Raw genomic sequence first — 17,022 nt, 5'->3', positions numbered from 1 at the left:
GTAATATTAATTCCTCTCGTTTTTGTTTTTCCTACGGTAACGCATCTTTGCACTTTTCCTAATTCGATTTTACGTACGTATACGTTACGTTATTTCTGATTCGTGTGCTTGATTCGATTACGTTTAGGCTGTATTGTTCCATTAGATTCCGATCCTAACCGTTATACGGTATTATAATATACATGTATTTATATTACGTTATCGGTGAAAGATTATTATTTTTTATTTTTTTTTTTTCAAGCTGTGCGTCCGCGAAACAACTTCAATGACACAGCGCATCGTAGTACGCGACATGAAAAATAGGTATCGGCGGTACACCCGGTGCCTCGTGTACCCACTCCGCCGAGACGCACTGCGTCTACGTCCGCGGGCATGTTGGAGTGTATATAAACGGCGAAGGTGAAACCGTTCGAAGTTTCTCGCCCGGACCAGTCATCCGAGCACAATCAGCGGTACAGCAGCAGCAGCCGGTGAACATGGCCGATATAACGTACACCGGTGTGGACAACGAGGTATCGGACATTCTGAACAAATGTTTCGTCACGAGCTTCCGGAACGGGTACATCAAAGCCAACGGCGTCGTGATGCCTGTGTACTTCGAGAAGTTCGGACAACGCATCCAGGACATGGACGTCAGGGACGACGACATATGGGTGTGCAGCTATCCGAAAACGGGTAAGGCGTTTAACGGAAAAGAGATTAAAAAAATACGCTTACCGCCACTGAGCGTATCGATATTACGCACGCCACGTAGTTTTCAGTCGTGTGGCCCAAAACAATACTTAATGTTGTCCGCCAGTAGTCGATTCGCGTACCCGTGTCGTCCGCAAAAATGCCTTTACAAAAAAGCCGACGAAAAGTGCCGATTCAAATGCTCGATCGGATCACACGAACCAGCAAGTGCGATCGCGTGCAACACGTACGTGGTTGCGGACAAACATTGTAGAAACTGAATCGCCGATCAGAGTTTATTCTCGTAACCGCACGTCTTGCAGTCGACTACGAACATGGGAAAATTGCTAAACGATATTTTTTTATATTATCCGATTTGCTAAGAGCTCATTTCAAAATCAAATTATTAAATCCGATTTTTCGTATCATCGTTCGTTGACAATTTTTGTAAAACTTGATCTCAGGAATACAAAATTTTCTATTGATCGCAAACGTCTATTGAACTAAAATATTTGGGTTAGGCCGTACCATGTACCCGAGATAAAAGATTAGTTTTAAATTATATTAATCGTCAAACTTATTGTTCTATTGTACGTTTCACTATTTATAGAACAATGTTGATTTTTATTCAACGAAGAAAACTCTCTAAGGTGTTCGTTGTAGAAATTCTAACAATCTTAAATGTACAATAACGGTAAATAATCCCACCCATTCTAAATAGTTAATAAACTTAACTTTGAACCATGTGTTGTGAGAAATTCCAGATATTTTAAAACTAGTAATTTCTATAACAACCAACTATATAAGTGTCCACTAGTGCTCTGTATGGTCCGGTCTTAATCAGTCTGGTTCGGACTGGACCGGACTGTGGTCCGGTCTAGTACGGTCCTAACATACAAAAATCAAAAATCATCCGTTTGGTCCGGTTCAATAATTTTTAGAAGTAGTTCAGTCCAATCCTCAGATCAAATAAATTATTTTTAGTCCGGTCCGGTTTCAAAAAAAAAAAAAAATGAAAATCAGAACGGTCCGGTCCCAATCATGGTGCTTAAAATCTAAATACTTATATTGTTATATAAACAAATAAAACGAAAAAATCCTACAACTTTAGGTATATACTTACTTGTAAAGTCGGGTATTCCGGTCCATTGTAATACTAAACGCATCATATGGTACGGTCTGGGCTAATAACAGTCCATAAATGGTCCAAAATATTTTAAGATCGGACCGAAAGTCCAGTCCATAGTCTATTTTATTGCATTTTATTTAATTACTGGTCCGGTCCGGCCTAAAAATAATATGAAGCCGTTGGTTCGGTCCAATTTTGGTTTTTGATTAAAGTTTAAGTGTGGTCCGGTCCGACTTCGGTCCCTTGGTAAAATTTAAAATCTGGTCTGGTCCTTAAAATAACGGACCGTGCAGAACACTAGTGTTCACATTTTTACTCTTTTCAGTATTCAATTTTTTTACGAAGAATTTGAGTTGGACACCAATAAAATAAATGGAAACCTATGCGTGTCTTATAATTGAAAATATACTAGGTTAATTATACCTATTGCAACTATTATAACTATTGCAGAGTAAAAGCAAGAAAATTTTGATCTCGAATCATACCATGTACGTAATAATTAACCAATAACACTGAAGAATTTAGGTATTTAGTAATATTACACTTCAAAATTTTCAATACTTTCCCCGTCACTAAAATGTGAACCGAACGAATTAGGATAAACCCAATAATAATTTTATCTCCGGCTAATTAGTGTACAAAATTAAAAATGTTTCATGTAATAAAATGGTTATGATTTAATAACTTAATAATATTAATATTGATAACTTTTTATCGTTGACATACTTTTAATAAATACAACACGCGTGTGCGTGTGTGTGTGTGTATATGTGTATGTGGGTATAATTTATTTGTTACATATTGTTATAATATATGTTACGCTTAGATAAACAATGAGTATAGTTGCATAAATTATAATATATTGTGTTTAACTATCGAATTGGTGATCGTTTGTAATATGATGATTGATAAGCGTGACATAATGATCATAAATCAATGAGAAAAAAACAAAGAAAAAAAAAGTGTCGAAATAGTATACTTGTATGAAATTGGTATTTCTCAATGTCATGCAGCGACACAATTTGTGTTTTTCATAAATCCAAGCGAGTGGGTTGAATAAAAAAAAAAAAAAAATAAAAATATAATCTATTGTATTTTAGGAACCACGTGGTGTCAGGAGATGGTATGGTGCATTGCCAATGATTTGGACTTTGAAGGAGCCAAACAATTTCTGCCCGAAAGATTTCCATTCTTAGAGTAACTATAAAACCAATGTTTATCGAAGAACGATGAATGTCAATCAATGTTAATTTAATTACAGTCACACGCCTCTGTTTGACTATGAAAAAGTGTTGCCGGAAAAACCGGACCTTAAACTCCCGTTGTACGTGTCCGATTCAATAGAATACATCAGCACAATGAAATCGCCAAGATTTATCAAGACCCATCTACCTTTTAAGCTTTTGCCCAAACAACTTAGAGATGGATCAACTAAAGCCAAAGTAAGGTCTTAAACATGTTGAGTAATTCGATTGGAATAACGGTTCTAATAACTTACGAATGAGTTTTATTGATGTTAATACTGAAATATATTCGTCGTAATCATTTGCATTCCTTTTTTTTTTACTCAAAACCATTCATAATGAATCGAATCTGCGTATATAATGATTAAAATTAATTATATATTATTAAATTCAAGATATATTAAAAAGTAAATTGAAAACCACTACAAAACGAATATTTTACACCAAAAGTAAATTCTTATTAATTAATTGCTTTAACATAAACAAAGTGAATAAAATAATTAATTCATATATAATACTAATTATATTTTAGTAAAATGTTATAAAAGTTTTTGTGGTTTTATTAAAACACAGTACATTTATATTTTATAATATTTAATGAATATATTTTTTTTTTTATTTTTATATATATTAAGAAAGACATACCCTCGATATCGGGGCCATTGGGACATATATATTAAAACAATTTATAAATTAAGTAGTAAAAATATGATAATCTAATAAATTCATGAATGTAATTGATTGATTATCTATTTCGTAATATTTTCCGGGCACAAAGTTCTCTCTCAACTTAAATTTATTTGCACACAAATATTTTAGTGTTTTGATATTATTTGAGTTAACCTTAAATGATACTATGTGATTAACTAAAACAAGCTTTCGTATCTGAAAAAATATTCATTTATAGCAATTTTTTTCCGGGAGGATCTTAAGACAAATATGTTTAAGAGACCTGTTTTCGTTTAACATTAATTTTTTAAAACAATTTGTTTTAAATATAAAATACTTTTATATTAGATGCTTTCAATGACCAGTGATTGGTTACGACATTGTCACTTTCAAATTATATCAATATCATAAAAATACTACGACAATGTTGAGTGAATTTTGATCTGTATTATCTTATCTTATCAGCTTTTATAATATCGTAAACTTTGATATTGATTGATTAATTTTTTATGTAGTTAAGATATTTAAAATTATTTGAGTTATGTGATCTAAAAAAAAAATTCTTTCAGATTGTGTACGTATCCAGAAATGCCAAAGACACATGTCTTTCATACTTCCATCACAGTCGCCTGTTAGAAGGCTATACGGGGAATTTCGATGATTTTTGTAAATTATTTACCTCCGATTCCCGTAAGTACATCCGAAAACTAATAGTTCAATCGAATAGTAACTAACGTTATTGTTGGATAAAGTCTGTTTTAGTCCATTTTTCGAACATATACTTGGTTACTGGGATCGGAAAGACGATTCGAAGTTGCTCTTCTTGAAATACGAAGATATGAAAAAGGTAACAATTTAAAGTGGTTACTGACATGTGTGGTAACGAATTGTTAAAAAATTTTAAATGTGTGTATCATGTAGGACTTACGTTCAGTGATTCGTCAAACGGCCAAGTTTTTGAACAAAGAATTGCTCGATGACCAAGTATTAGTTTTAGAGGATCATTTGAGCTTTGAAAGCATGAAAAACAACAGAGCTGTGAATTACGAACCAGTAATTGAGATCAATAAAACTCACAATTTAATCGATGCAGACGGGACTTTTATGAGGAGTGGTACAGTTGGGGGAGGCAAACAAAAAATGTCACCAGAGTTCGTAAAAATTTTTGACGATTGGGAAGAAAAATGTTTAGAAAAATGTTCGTTGAAGTTTTAAAATAAGATGAATGAAACAGAATAAATAAAAACATAGTTTTAGCTAAAAACAATAAATTATTACATAGTTAGTAGTTATTAACATATTGCTTGCGATTTATAATTAAATTATAATAAATTAAAATTGATAATTCATTCAATGTAAAACTCTCATTTTTAACTTCATAATTTTTACTTTACTTCGATTATTATGATTTATAATCGTAAAACCATTTGTTATTCGATATATTTTTATTGAATTAAAATGTTAAAATTCATTTTCTACACTACATGTCTCTGAATCCACGCGAAAACACAAATTATTGTGTTTCTCATAATATTAATAGTAACGTTTAGGTGAAAAATATTTATTTAAAATTATAGTTGATTAAAATTAATCATATTTTCTGATGTTATTCATCGGTATATTTTAGCATTATTATTTGTTACAGAGTCTACTAAAAATGGCATTTGTTCTTATGTAGGTCGTGTAAAGTTTGAGTAGTGTTATAAGATTCTAGCTTTGGTTATGTGTATTCTGGTTGATTTAAATTTTTATTAAAAATGTAACGTACGTGTATTTTTTCAAACAAAATGTTTACTAAAATACATGATGTTTATTCATTCATTCGTGGATTGAGTATTATACTCTACTACCCTAAGAATGCAAATGTTTAGTAAATATTTTAGCACAATGTTAATATGTGAATATGCTAGAATCAAGTCACATGTTTCAAAAATCACTTTTTTAGAACTTGTAACTTTTAATTAAAAAAAAAGTATTTAAACGACGAAAATCATATTTTTTATGAATGATTTTTGTTTCTCGACATAAATTATACAACAATGATATATTTTAGTTTTATTTAATGTTACAGTACCTTTCCTTGTCCTCTCCTTGTCGTTTTATGAAAAAAATGATTTTTAGAGCATATGACTTGATTCTAGCCTACTCATGTATTATATATTATATATATATAAAATAACGTGGAACACGTGACGACGATAAGGAACTTTATATGGAAAAAATCGCCGTCGATAATATCTACATAAAATAAGTTGGCTTTATTAATGCATTGCTGTACCGTCCAAATGAGCGACAAACATAATCGCTATTATACAGCTGTACTTATGATATACTATAGATTTGGTTTGCAACGATCTTCAAGGGATCTAAAGAATCAGATTATTATATCAGAAATTCGTTGTAGCCGGATGACAAAAAAATTGCCTATGTCGTATATAAAACCAACCAAATATATGGCTAGGAATCGTTTTGTCCGGAATATCATTATATACGGCATTGTAATAAGCCGATTCTACTTGTATCTACTTAGTACAGTTGCGGATGCGGGTACCGCGCGCCATCAGCCAACGAAGTATCCTAATACATCAACGAAAACTTGTTTTTCATGTGCATTTCCTGTGCGGTTTGTCTATACGTGACGGCCGTCGGGCGATTTTATATTCAAAAAATAAAACAAAATATGAAACAACTTAATTGAGTAATACTTCAATTGATTGGCATCAATACTTTTTTATAATATTATAAATAATAAATTAAACGAGTATTATTATTATTATATTTTTTCTCTGCTATTTTGTAATGTTTTTTAGGAGGTAGCACCGTCGCACATAGGTACGAGTCATCACTGATGTTTACCATTCAGGTCATCAAGTTTTATTACATAACATAAATAGTATTTTAAGTACTTTTTTCTAGATTTGCGTTTCTCGACCTCCAACACAACACAGGAGTGTAAGAAATCAAAAATATTAATATTTTTTTCCCCCTATAAATAACAACCAACCTAATATATTTATAAATATTGATAAATACTAAATAAAAATAAACATTATTTTAATAAATATATATATAAAACTGATCAGACAACTTGTATAAAAATTCTTTATTCACGACCCAGGGTATTTTTTTAACAATAATAACAAATAAGTATTAATAAAAAATGTATAAGTAAGGTAAAGCAATTTTACGCTTCGAACCCTAATGATAATATTTAAAAGCTCCTAACTATAACATCCCAGTTAATATATTATTTTAAAGTAATGTTTGATCTATATGTGATGAGGTATATATTTAATTCCGTTATAGTTAATCAGAACCACTATCTTAGACAACATAGTCTGAATTGAAAAAAAAACCAATGCCAATATTTATATTTTACAAATATTTAATATAAAGAATAAAACGTTTAATCATACTCTTCTTTTTCCCAAAAAAAACTGTAACCAATATAATGACTAATTTGTTTATCATTGGAATTATTTTATTTTATATTCATATATATGTTAGTGCATTTTTAAAGAGTTAGAGAAACAACTATTTCTTATATGTTTTAAGTAATAATCCTTTAGTAAAATAATTAACAATTTCTTAAATAAATATTTATAATAAAATTAAACTAAAATTAATGAAGATTAATATCGTAAATTTAATTAAATCGTAAATGAATATGTAAAGAAACAGTTTTTGTATGGAAATAAATAAATGAATGCATAGCCAGGAATATTATTATATATGTAATGTACGACCGGTTTCGAATTAAAAATTTATTATTAGGAAAGTAAAAAGTCAATAAAATCACGAATATATTTATTTATTTATTTATTTATTTATTTGTGTAAATATTTATAGTAGCAAAAGTTATACATTGAGTACAACTTTTTGTATTTGGTAACTGTTGTAATATAATGACTAATAAACGAGTAATCATGTGACAAAATGATTATTCTTCAACATGGAAAACGTATAATAGATTAATGTGGATTCATTATTGTAGTATTCTATTTTGTCAGTTTACCACAGGTTTATTTTTTCTTATTATAAAATATTATTAAAACGTATAAGTTAAAATCTTAATTATTTCTCCTCTATGTATAAGTGTAAATCGATTATTCTAATGTAACACATTAATAATATAAGTAAATTTTTACATTATTAAAATTAAATTCATAAAAATAATAATAAAAAATTGTTGAAATTTATATTTGTATATATATTGTATTTAATAATACAATTTTTTATGGTAGATAAGGTCGATAAAAACAAGGGGTTTTATATATGCAATTAAATTAACATGTATAATTCCAACTGCGAGTGTAAAATAAATGGACGTGAACGTTAGTTTATATGAGATTCTATAATTTATGTAAAAAAAAAAAACTATACTCGTATACAAAATTTAAAACCACCCTAATAATGTTAAAAAATTCATAAAGCTAATGCGTTATCAAAATAAAAACAATTCATTTTACGTAATATTATACTTCAATTAAAAAAAAAAAGTAATTTTTATGTTTTATTTCAAACATATATATTTTACTTCAAAATAAATAATTAAATAATAGTAATAATACGTTATAATTTGATAATTTCTAAAATATTCTAAAAAAAAATGTAATTAATTTAAACATGTTTTCGCAAGAATATTATTATATTGACAAAGAACTGTAGGCAACATGTATTTTTATTGGCAAATATTCGTTGAATATAACATAGGCGCCAAGCTACTGGTCCCTAGTGTTAATCCTTTGTTGTGTCAGTGCCATTGGTGTTATTGTTATTCGCAAAGATTTGGCATTGAAATCAATGAAAAACCATCGTAATCGACGGACGACTCGGAGCGAAGGTCAATGTATTAAATAAGCATATAACGTAAATATGTTTATTTTATACATGCATTTAACAATAAAATCCTTGAATGTCATAAAGTCGTTTAAAATATTTATAAAATATAAATTCTACTTCATCAAACATATCATCATCCACTGCCCAAACTTCAACGAAGCTAGAAAAGATTTCAACATCCCAGACAACCTGTACGAAGCAATTGGTCCATTTTCAAACTTTCATAGCGTAATTTTATACTTAAAAAAAATTGAATTGTACAACAACATATAATTATTTAATGTAAAAATTAACACCCGTAAGCTAATAACCTATGTAGTTGATACTTAACTAATAAAAAAAAAAAAAAAATATATATATATATATATAAATTGTATTATTTTTAATTAAAAAGAGCATTTACATTTTTTTCATAAGTCTTAAGTTGCTGAAATAATACTCTCTTCACTACATATGTTACATATTTTGTTAAAATCTTCAAGTAAATTATAGACTACTCAGAGAACTTTAATTGTTTTATGATAGTAATTCAATTTCGACTAAGTATTGTTTTAGTATTTATATTAAAAACTATATTTCAATACGAACCATTATAATCATTATAATTTTCACAATCATCGCTTGAGCACTATTTACTGTTGATAAGCGATTAGAATTGAATAAATATGTTATCGTACATTATAAACAGAATATTTTTACCGGCCAATTTTTTTTCTCATATGAACGACTCATGTATACATGATTATATAGTTTAAATTTTTAAATTGGACTGTTCGGCACTTACAAATCTATTTAAACTTGTCAGGGGTTCCAAGAGTACATTCTGCTGCACCTGTGCGCACGCCTATGGTTCTAATTTTTTTTTTTATATTGGTTAATGTTTATTTAATAAATCAAAATTCTCTTAAGTAAAAATGCAACTTTTTTGGATAATTATCTAAAAAAATAGAGTCATTTATAGGTAATAATATTTTCATCAATAACAATAACTATCAGTTTTATTAAAAATAAAATAACTAATTTGATACAACAAAAATTTATGATAACAATAAATATACTTACTACAATCCTTATATGTGGTTTTGAATAATGTGGTTGGATCCATTTATCGAAAAAACTTGAAAGTGTCGCGACTTATCAAACTTAAATTAAAATAATTATCCTTGTCATATAACGAAACAAAAATACATATTTTAATGAGTTAGGTTTACTCGTGTTATGAAAAGTTTTTCTAAAATCTCAATTACATATAGATATTATTGCTCGAATGACACACATAGTAATATAATGCGATTCTGTGGAAAAACCTTTATCCAGTAAAAGTCATAAAACGCGTTTTTGAATTTTATTTTTAAATAAACATTTTTATGTTTTATATGTTTTATCTGCTAAAATCACGTATTTAACTATGTTTCCGTATTAGTGAAATATTATGTAATATACATCCATACAATAAACTCGATCCATAATTGATTTATTAATAATTGTTTAATCATTATTTCAAAAACAATTGGACATTTTGAATATTAAGATGACAAAATAATGAGTTTTAAGAAATATAATGTTACGGAATCCAATTAAATCGTAGAACTATACATACTTAGTTTTAATTATACCGTAGAGACACTTATAAATTAAGATAATACTATGAACAATGAAACGTAATCATATTAGTTAGTTTGTATCAAAAACAAGGGTTGTCCCTTTTAAATTTTCTTCGGTGAACTTGTCGAATTTATCCGATAACTCTTGGGACATGTAATTTTTCCAGTCACCGACTTTTCCCTTTCTGATGAACGTTTCGTCGGGATTCGTATCATTTAAGGCGGGCTTCTCCATCATGGCCAAGATTGGTTCTAAGTTGAGAGCAGGATTCTTTTTCATGCTGCTGAAGCTCAAGTGGTCCTCGAGCGCAGACACCTGTTCCTCCGTTAATGTCTTGCCGAGGAAACGCGACACTTGTCCGATGGCCGTTCTCAGATCCTGAAACACGAAACGGAGCGATGCGATTAAACGAACAGCGAAATGCAGCGCTACAGTGGACGGTTGCCACGGTGAAACGTCCATTTACCTTTTTCATGTCCTCGTACTTCAGGAACAACACGTTCGGCTTGTCCCGCTGTTCCCAGAAGCCCAGGATGTGATCCCAAATGGGCCCGATGGGCGTTTTCCCTTGGATGAACAGGTCGCAAAAGTCGTCGAACGAACCTTGCAAGCCGTGCACCAGCTTGCAGTAGTGGTAATAAGACACGCACATGTCCTTTGGGTTGCGCGTCACGTAGACGATTTTCGGTTTCACCTCGTTCAGCTGCTCAGGCAACAACGGAACTGGCAAATGCGTTTTTATGAACCTGGGCGAAGCCATGTTTTCCACTTGTTCTACCGAGTTGCCGATCTGTTCTTTAAATTTACTCGTGTCGTTGCCCATGATGGCCGTCAACCTGAAACGTTTCGATAGTTGCAATCCGAGTACATACTAAAATCATTACTATAGGTGTACGTTATCGGTATACAGGTACTATGAAACGCTTATAAAATTTTTATTGTATGGGCCTTAGTCGGAGTTTTTTTACATCTTAGAATAATCATTTCGCTTTGTAACCCCGTTTTCAGTTCATGAAACAAAACTATCAATGAATACATTTTATTTGTTCGCGAGTTTTTAACATTATTACGCGAACTAGGATATTATGCTGTTTATACTGATAATTAAAATGTTTATACATAAATATTTAATTAAAACCTTTTTTTTTTCTAAGTATTTATTTTATTCAAATTCAATTTTATATTTATATGAAATATTTAATGAAAAGTAGCAGCCGTTGTACAGAATAATAAAATATTTAACCTAAATAAACACTTATAACAAAACTAGACCTATTGTTATTTTATAATCACTCAATTCAGATAAACTGAATACGTGTTCAACCCGGGTTTAATATTATTACGTACGTACATTTTTTAGGTAAATGCGTGTTTTTATAAGTATGTTTAAAATACACAACAGTATATTAGTGCGCATAATCTAATTTTATGATCATACTTTCGTCTATTATCTAATGACTTACTCCAATAATGGTGTCCTTTGTTGTCCAAGCATGCTCTTAGCTTTTACGAAATCCAAGTCATTGCAAATACACCAAACCATTTCTTGAGCCCAAGTACTTCCTGCGATATATTTTATGAAGCCATTAGTCATTGCGTTCAATGTCGAACATTGAACCGATGTTCTAAGATTTAACTTTCTTAATACTCGATTCCGGAAGTAAATTAACTGAAACTATTACCTGTTCTAGGATACGACACCAGCCATATATCATCAGGTCTGACCTCCATGTTTCTAATTCTCTCGCCTAAATCCTTGTACTTTGGCGGAAGTATACATTTACCAGGGTTCACTTCGATTAGACAATCTTTCACGCCGAACATATCGTCCAATCGTTTAATGAATTTGTCCTCCAGATTTTCGTACTTAATGTACATCTTTGTAAATTCGAATGATAAAATTAAAGTAAAAGAATATAATTATATTTAAAGTATAACTTTAAAAACAGAAACGACCAGCTTCACTGAGCGATCTAATTTAACTGAATTCGAAAAGTAATAATTTCTTTCTTTTAAACAATACTTTCTCCAAAACGTGTTTTTGGGGGAAGTGAAAGCAACAATTTACAGTCGTTTGCTTTCTCTTGCGTAATCACGAAGGTCAGTACAATATTATAACATATTTTTATTTTGATCCTTATGATTGTATACTACAGAGGTCATACATTAATATAGTCACAAACTTAATTATTTACAAATGTATTAAAACAATAATTGCACATGATATGGATTATGGAATTAATTAAATATAAGATCTTTGTAGTTCTGAAGTAGATAATAATTAGAAACACTACAGCACGTAGTGGTTCTGACCACGGTTAGTCGATCAGCTCTTTCGAAGTTCGCTTTCACTATCTCATAATACCTCCCATCACTGAAAAAGAAAATACAAAAATATCACGTTAACATGATGGTACACTCATAATAAAACCAACATGGTCTTGTTTTGATTGCGCAACACTCTGTTACCTCAACACTAAACATTTGAGTTTCAAGCATTTCACTCGAAAAATATCAATTGCTTTTTGACTTTTATCTGAAAATCTTAAATTATCCGGATCCCACTTTAGTTCAAGCCTTTCTAGTCTCGGGCAATTAGTAGCAATACCGTCCATTAGCTGATCCACAAGCACGTTACCAGATAATCTTTCTTGAGTGCCCATAACCATAATACTAAAACCAAACAAAAAAACATACGTTATACTAACATACGTTATACTGTATTATTTGATAAGATCATCAAACTATTTCAAATTGTTCGTATTTTTCGTGATTTGTAATTGTAAATTACCTTCTCTAGTAATGTTTGGAAAGAACGTCGTTCATGACGCAAGTTCACGTTCATATTTTGCGAACGACACGCGAACGTCACTCGCTTTTTTTCAAATAGAACGTTAACGACGATTATATTTTTAATGAATTTATAAATTTGAATAACTTCTGGAGTATTGAAATTTATTTACCATTTTAAAAATATACGCATAAATAAAAATTTTATTATATTAATTATTTTATTAATAATTATAATTTAACATATTTTATTTTAACTCCTATAATTTCAATGGGCTCATATACGCATAATAAATAACATAAATTATGATTTATACAAATTTTTGATTAATGTTTATGAATATAAATCACAAGTTTTAGAAAAATCTATTATAAGTAATACAAATATATAAGTAATAAAGTGTAGTGGCAAAATGGGATTAAAAAAAATAAATATTTTGAATTTAGTTTAATTATATTTTCTTTTTTTAATTTAATAAGCTATTTATAAAAAATAGGTATTTTGTTTTAATTTATTTTATGTTTTAATTTAATACTTAATAAGGATACATGTTAGTGGTTTTTATTTTATTTACACTCGAAAGTATTTAAAAAATGTATCTAATTGAAATATGAATAATTTATTTATCATTCAATGTACCTATTTGATTACTTGCTATTCACATCTAAATATTTAATCAATATTTTTTTCGATCCTCTAAGTTGGGCTCATTAAGAACTTCACTTGTATTTTTTTAAATTAACTCAACATTATAAAATTTATATAATTCTTATGTGTACTAGAAATATAATAAAAATGTAAATAAGTAATTATAAATATTGTTTAGTAGTTAAAACTGATATAATAATGATAAAATACCATTAAATATATAAAATAATTTATTAGAACTATTGAATATATAAATAATAAAATGAAATTGATAAAAATAAGATAAACAAGAGTTTTATAGTAAAAGTGCAAAAATTTTGTTACGACCGGTTTCGAATGAAATTCGTCATCAGATGTAAAGAAAACATTTTTATTAACATTATTTATATAATCCAAGGGTGAGCGACTGGCGGCCCGCGAGCTTTTTTTATCTGGCCCCTACTATATTTTAAAATTACATCATACAATTTTAAAGTTTTTCGTCTATACTCTGACTTATCGAAATAATAATTTTTATTTAGTATTAAACATAGTTAAATGTCTAAATGTCATATATATGTATAAGTATAGCTTTCAACCATAACTGTTCGTACCGAACTATTTAACTATATCAGTTTCTTCGTATCATTCGTATCGTGATATCGTATGTTGAATTTATTATTTCCGTGTATATAAATGCTAATTAAAATTCATATTTTAAATAACTTTTTTTTTCCTACGCTCTGGCCCGCTAGATTTTAATTTTCTAAAAATTGGCCCTCTAGTAACTTTAAATTGCCCATCTTTGATATAATCAATAGTTTTAATTAATTATTTTATATATTTAATAGTATTTTGATATTATTAAAATTACTTATGTTGCTTTTTCTAATACCTATATTCGAATTTTTTTTTTCCTATGGTAATTCACAATATCATTAAGTATTAGCTAACGTAAGTTCAAAAATTTAATTAATATGATTTTGTATATGAATCGTCAAGATTAATTTATAATTTAACATAGAAGTGGCTAGTTTGAATATCACATAATTATAAAATTAATAATTAAGTCTTTATAATTTTTGCTCATATCTCATATAACAGTAAATTTTCATAAAATTCGATCCCCTCCTTCATTTTTGTATCTAGTATGTTTTTAATTTTATCACTAAAAAAAATCAAACTATTTAGAAAATTTATATTTACAAATTTTTATTTTTCAAACTAAATTAAGTATGAGATATTAAAATATAATTTTGATACTTAATTTCTTCTAAAATTCAAAAGTCTAGTACTTATTTAATTATTATTTTTTATGTGAAAATTGGTAAATTATGTTTAAGTATAGGTTATAAACATAAAGTAAAATATACTTAATACATATTGCAAAGGCTCGATTTATACAGAATACAAGCGAGTGATTCATAAAAATATAATAAAAAAATTTAAATGAACGGTCAAATTAACGCGTTCGATTTTTCACAAAACTTGAACGTGAACGAGTTAAATTTTTAAGTGAAAACTGTTCTATAGTCTTAACCGATAAATGAGGACAGTGTGTACCTACCTATAGTAGTTTGAAATTAAAACTAAACGAAAATTATATAAAATAATTTTAAAACGTATAAAATCACCAAATTTGTAACAATAAAACAATAATTAACACTGCAATAGAACCTCGCGATAGGTAGAAAATCTAGGTAAGTCAAAATAAATGCCGCTTTTTTTTTCGTTCCCTTGTGAAAATCTCGATAACATTCTGCGTTCAAATTCTACTTTAAAACTCTAAGTCAAAATAAGTTAACAAATTATCTATTGTTATATTGCGGCACTAAACACTATTTTTATTATATTTTTTATCGCAACGTGATTCGGTGCGCGCACAAATCTCCAACAACCGTGAGCGGTTTCTACTGTTTACGTTTCAGGTTAGCTACTCGTTGCGGCCTTTCCCCGTAAATAGCGCTTAACGCTAGTATGGTGGGAGTGAACGATGTGAGCCGACCTCGCTAAGCCATAAGGGACATGTCTACGTTTACGTTAATATTTACATTATATTATTGAGGACCGGCAGGACCGTGTTCCACAGCTGGTCAGTAATGTGCGGCATGCCCGCCAAGGACAGCCCCTGCAGCTGATGACCATACCGAGACAAAAACTTATAGAGACATTCATCCGATAAATTGTCCGAGTAGTCCAAGTTGAGCGCGATCAGGTGTCTGACGTTGCCCTGCTCCATAAACGCGTTCAACACGGCGTCGTTGAACCCGTTCATCTGACCAGCACTGAGAAACTTCAAAGTCGGTATCCGGACCAGCATGTCGATCAAACATTCGGTAGACAGATCGTTGCCGGATATGTCTAGCTCTTGGACGGAAGACTTCTCCCATTCGACTTGCATCACGTACTCGCTGATGAGATCTGATAAAAAAAAAATAAAAAGGGTTACACGCGTTTTTTTTCTGTCCGCCTTGCGGTGGGCAACGGTTATTTACTCGTTTGGTTCATCAAAAGGCACCTGAGCCTTTTGCTCCTCTGAAATAATGTTTTCATCGTGGACCCCGTGACCTTGGAACAATAGTTGACAGCCAGGCACTCAAGCTGTATGCAGTTGGAGCTGAACGCGTCGATGTGACTGTCGTCGACGAAGTTGATCCCGTACAAGTTGATCACCCTCAAGTTCGGCGTGGCCGACTTGAGTTTGTGCACGTTGATAACCTCGTAGATCTCTTCCTCTTCCTCCTCGACCTTCTCGTAGGTACCTGAACAGAAAACGCGCGCAAAACGTTCACACGCACGGCGGAGAAGAGACGGCGTCGACGGTCGACCACTTGCCTATCAGATGCAGTATTTCCAGCCCGTTGATGAAATTGTAGATCTTCCGCATAAATCCTTCCATGAATATGACCTCGGACAAGCACACGCAAAGGTACCTGAGTTTGGTGGGGAACGCTTGGAGCTCACTGAAGTCATGCAGCTGCATGGCGGTGGAAAAGTCGAGCAGCATGTGAGTGAGATTCGGACACCGGTTGGCCAACTCATGGAGCACCGTGTGCGTGATGAGCTCGATGGGCAGCTCGATGTAGCGCAGAGAAGGGCCGAATCGCACACTAAACCATTACACACGCACAGGTTTAAACACTTCGGTAAGAATAAAACGCGGACTTACGAGTCGGCGTTGCAGACGGACGGATGATCAGTACCTGATAAGAGACAGCAGGAATTCCAAAGATGTAACGTGCAAACCTGATATCTCCGGTCTCAGCGATACGCTGGACCACAGCGATGTGTTGTACGCGATCGTGCGCCATTTCTTGCAAACCCTGGACATGCTGCATATCTGTTTGTGGCTCAGGTACGAAAATATTTTCAGCAAAACCTTGTCGGGCATTTTTTCGATCGTCTACAACAGATCAAAAACTCTACGTTGACGTTACCGGTGC

General features: G+C 30.7%; 3 protein-coding genes across 6 annotated transcripts in view; 1 reads left to right on the top strand and 2 right to left on the bottom strand.

Moving 5' to 3' along the window:
* The first annotated feature begins 404 nt into the window (after positions 1-404).
* On the top strand, positions 405-5,063 carry LOC112680923 (amine sulfotransferase-like). The gene is made up of 6 exons (XM_025551166.1): positions 405-675; positions 2,902-2,998; positions 3,063-3,243; positions 4,284-4,404; positions 4,467-4,561; positions 4,636-5,063. The coding sequence occupies exons 1-6, from the start codon at positions 477-479 to the stop codon at positions 4,927-4,929; spliced, it is 987 nt and encodes a 328-aa protein (XP_025406951.1). The 5' UTR covers positions 405-476; the 3' UTR covers positions 4,930-5,063.
* A 5,036-nt stretch (positions 5,064-10,099) lies between these two features.
* LOC112681081 (estrogen sulfotransferase) lies at positions 10,100-12,163 on the bottom strand. The gene is made up of 4 exons (XM_025551348.1): positions 11,844-12,163; positions 11,625-11,724; positions 10,628-10,997; positions 10,100-10,539 (listed from the first exon to the last, which is right to left on the bottom strand). Exons 1-4 carry the CDS (start codon positions 12,037-12,039, stop codon positions 10,231-10,233), a joined length of 975 nt encoding a protein of 324 aa, XP_025407133.1. The 5' UTR covers positions 12,040-12,163; the 3' UTR covers positions 10,100-10,230.
* A 103-nt stretch (positions 12,164-12,266) lies between these two features.
* LOC112681053 (F-box/LRR-repeat protein 2) overlaps positions 12,267-17,022 on the bottom strand; it is a 28,475-nt gene continuing 23,719 nt past the window's right edge. For all 4 annotated transcript variants that reach the window (XM_025551329.1, XM_025551322.1, XM_025551316.1 and 1 more), the window contains 6 exons: positions 16,783-16,982; positions 16,415-16,689; positions 16,075-16,341; positions 15,631-16,000; positions 12,631-12,834; positions 12,267-12,535 (listed from right to left, as the gene is read on the bottom strand). In XM_025551329.1, coding sequence (XP_025407114.1) covers positions 12,400-12,535; positions 12,631-12,834; positions 15,631-16,000; positions 16,075-16,341; positions 16,415-16,689; positions 16,783-16,982 — 1,452 coding nt within the window. In that variant the 3' untranslated portion in view covers positions 12,267-12,399. The remainder of the gene's footprint in view (positions 12,536-12,630; positions 12,835-15,630; positions 16,001-16,074; positions 16,342-16,414; positions 16,690-16,782; positions 16,983-17,022) is intronic.

Source organism: Sipha flava, unplaced genomic scaffold (assembly GCF_003268045.1).
Source record: "Sipha flava isolate LNK unplaced genomic scaffold, YSA_version1 101_pilon_pilon, whole genome shotgun sequence".
NCBI lineage: Eukaryota > Metazoa > Arthropoda > Insecta > Hemiptera > Aphididae > Sipha > Sipha flava.
This window is presented reverse-complemented; position numbering and strand designations above follow the sequence as displayed.

Excerpts from the sequence above, each read along its gene's own strand:
- LOC112680923 (XM_025551166.1), top strand. The coding sequence starts at position 477 with ATGGCCGATATAACGTACACCGGTGTGGACAACGAGGTATCGGACATT. Across the intron at positions 676-2,901 it reads GTGCAGCTATCCGAAAACGG|GAACCACGTGGTGTCAGGAG; the intron begins GTAAGGCGTTTA and ends ATTGTATTTTAG. Across the intron at positions 3,244-4,283 it reads ATGGATCAACTAAAGCCAAA|ATTGTGTACGTATCCAGAAA; the intron begins GTAAGGTCTTAA and ends AAATTCTTTCAG.
- LOC112681081 (XM_025551348.1), bottom strand. The coding sequence starts at position 12,039 with ATGTACATTAAGTACGAAAATCTGGAGGACAAATTCATTAAACGATTG. Across the intron at positions 10,998-11,624 it reads CAAAGGACACCATTATTGGA|GTTGACGGCCATCATGGGCA; the intron begins GTAAGTCATTAG and ends GAAACGTTTCAG. Across the intron at positions 10,540-10,627 it reads AGTACGAGGACATGAAAAAG|GATCTGAGAACGGCCATCGG; the intron begins GTAAATGGACGT and ends TTCGTGTTTCAG.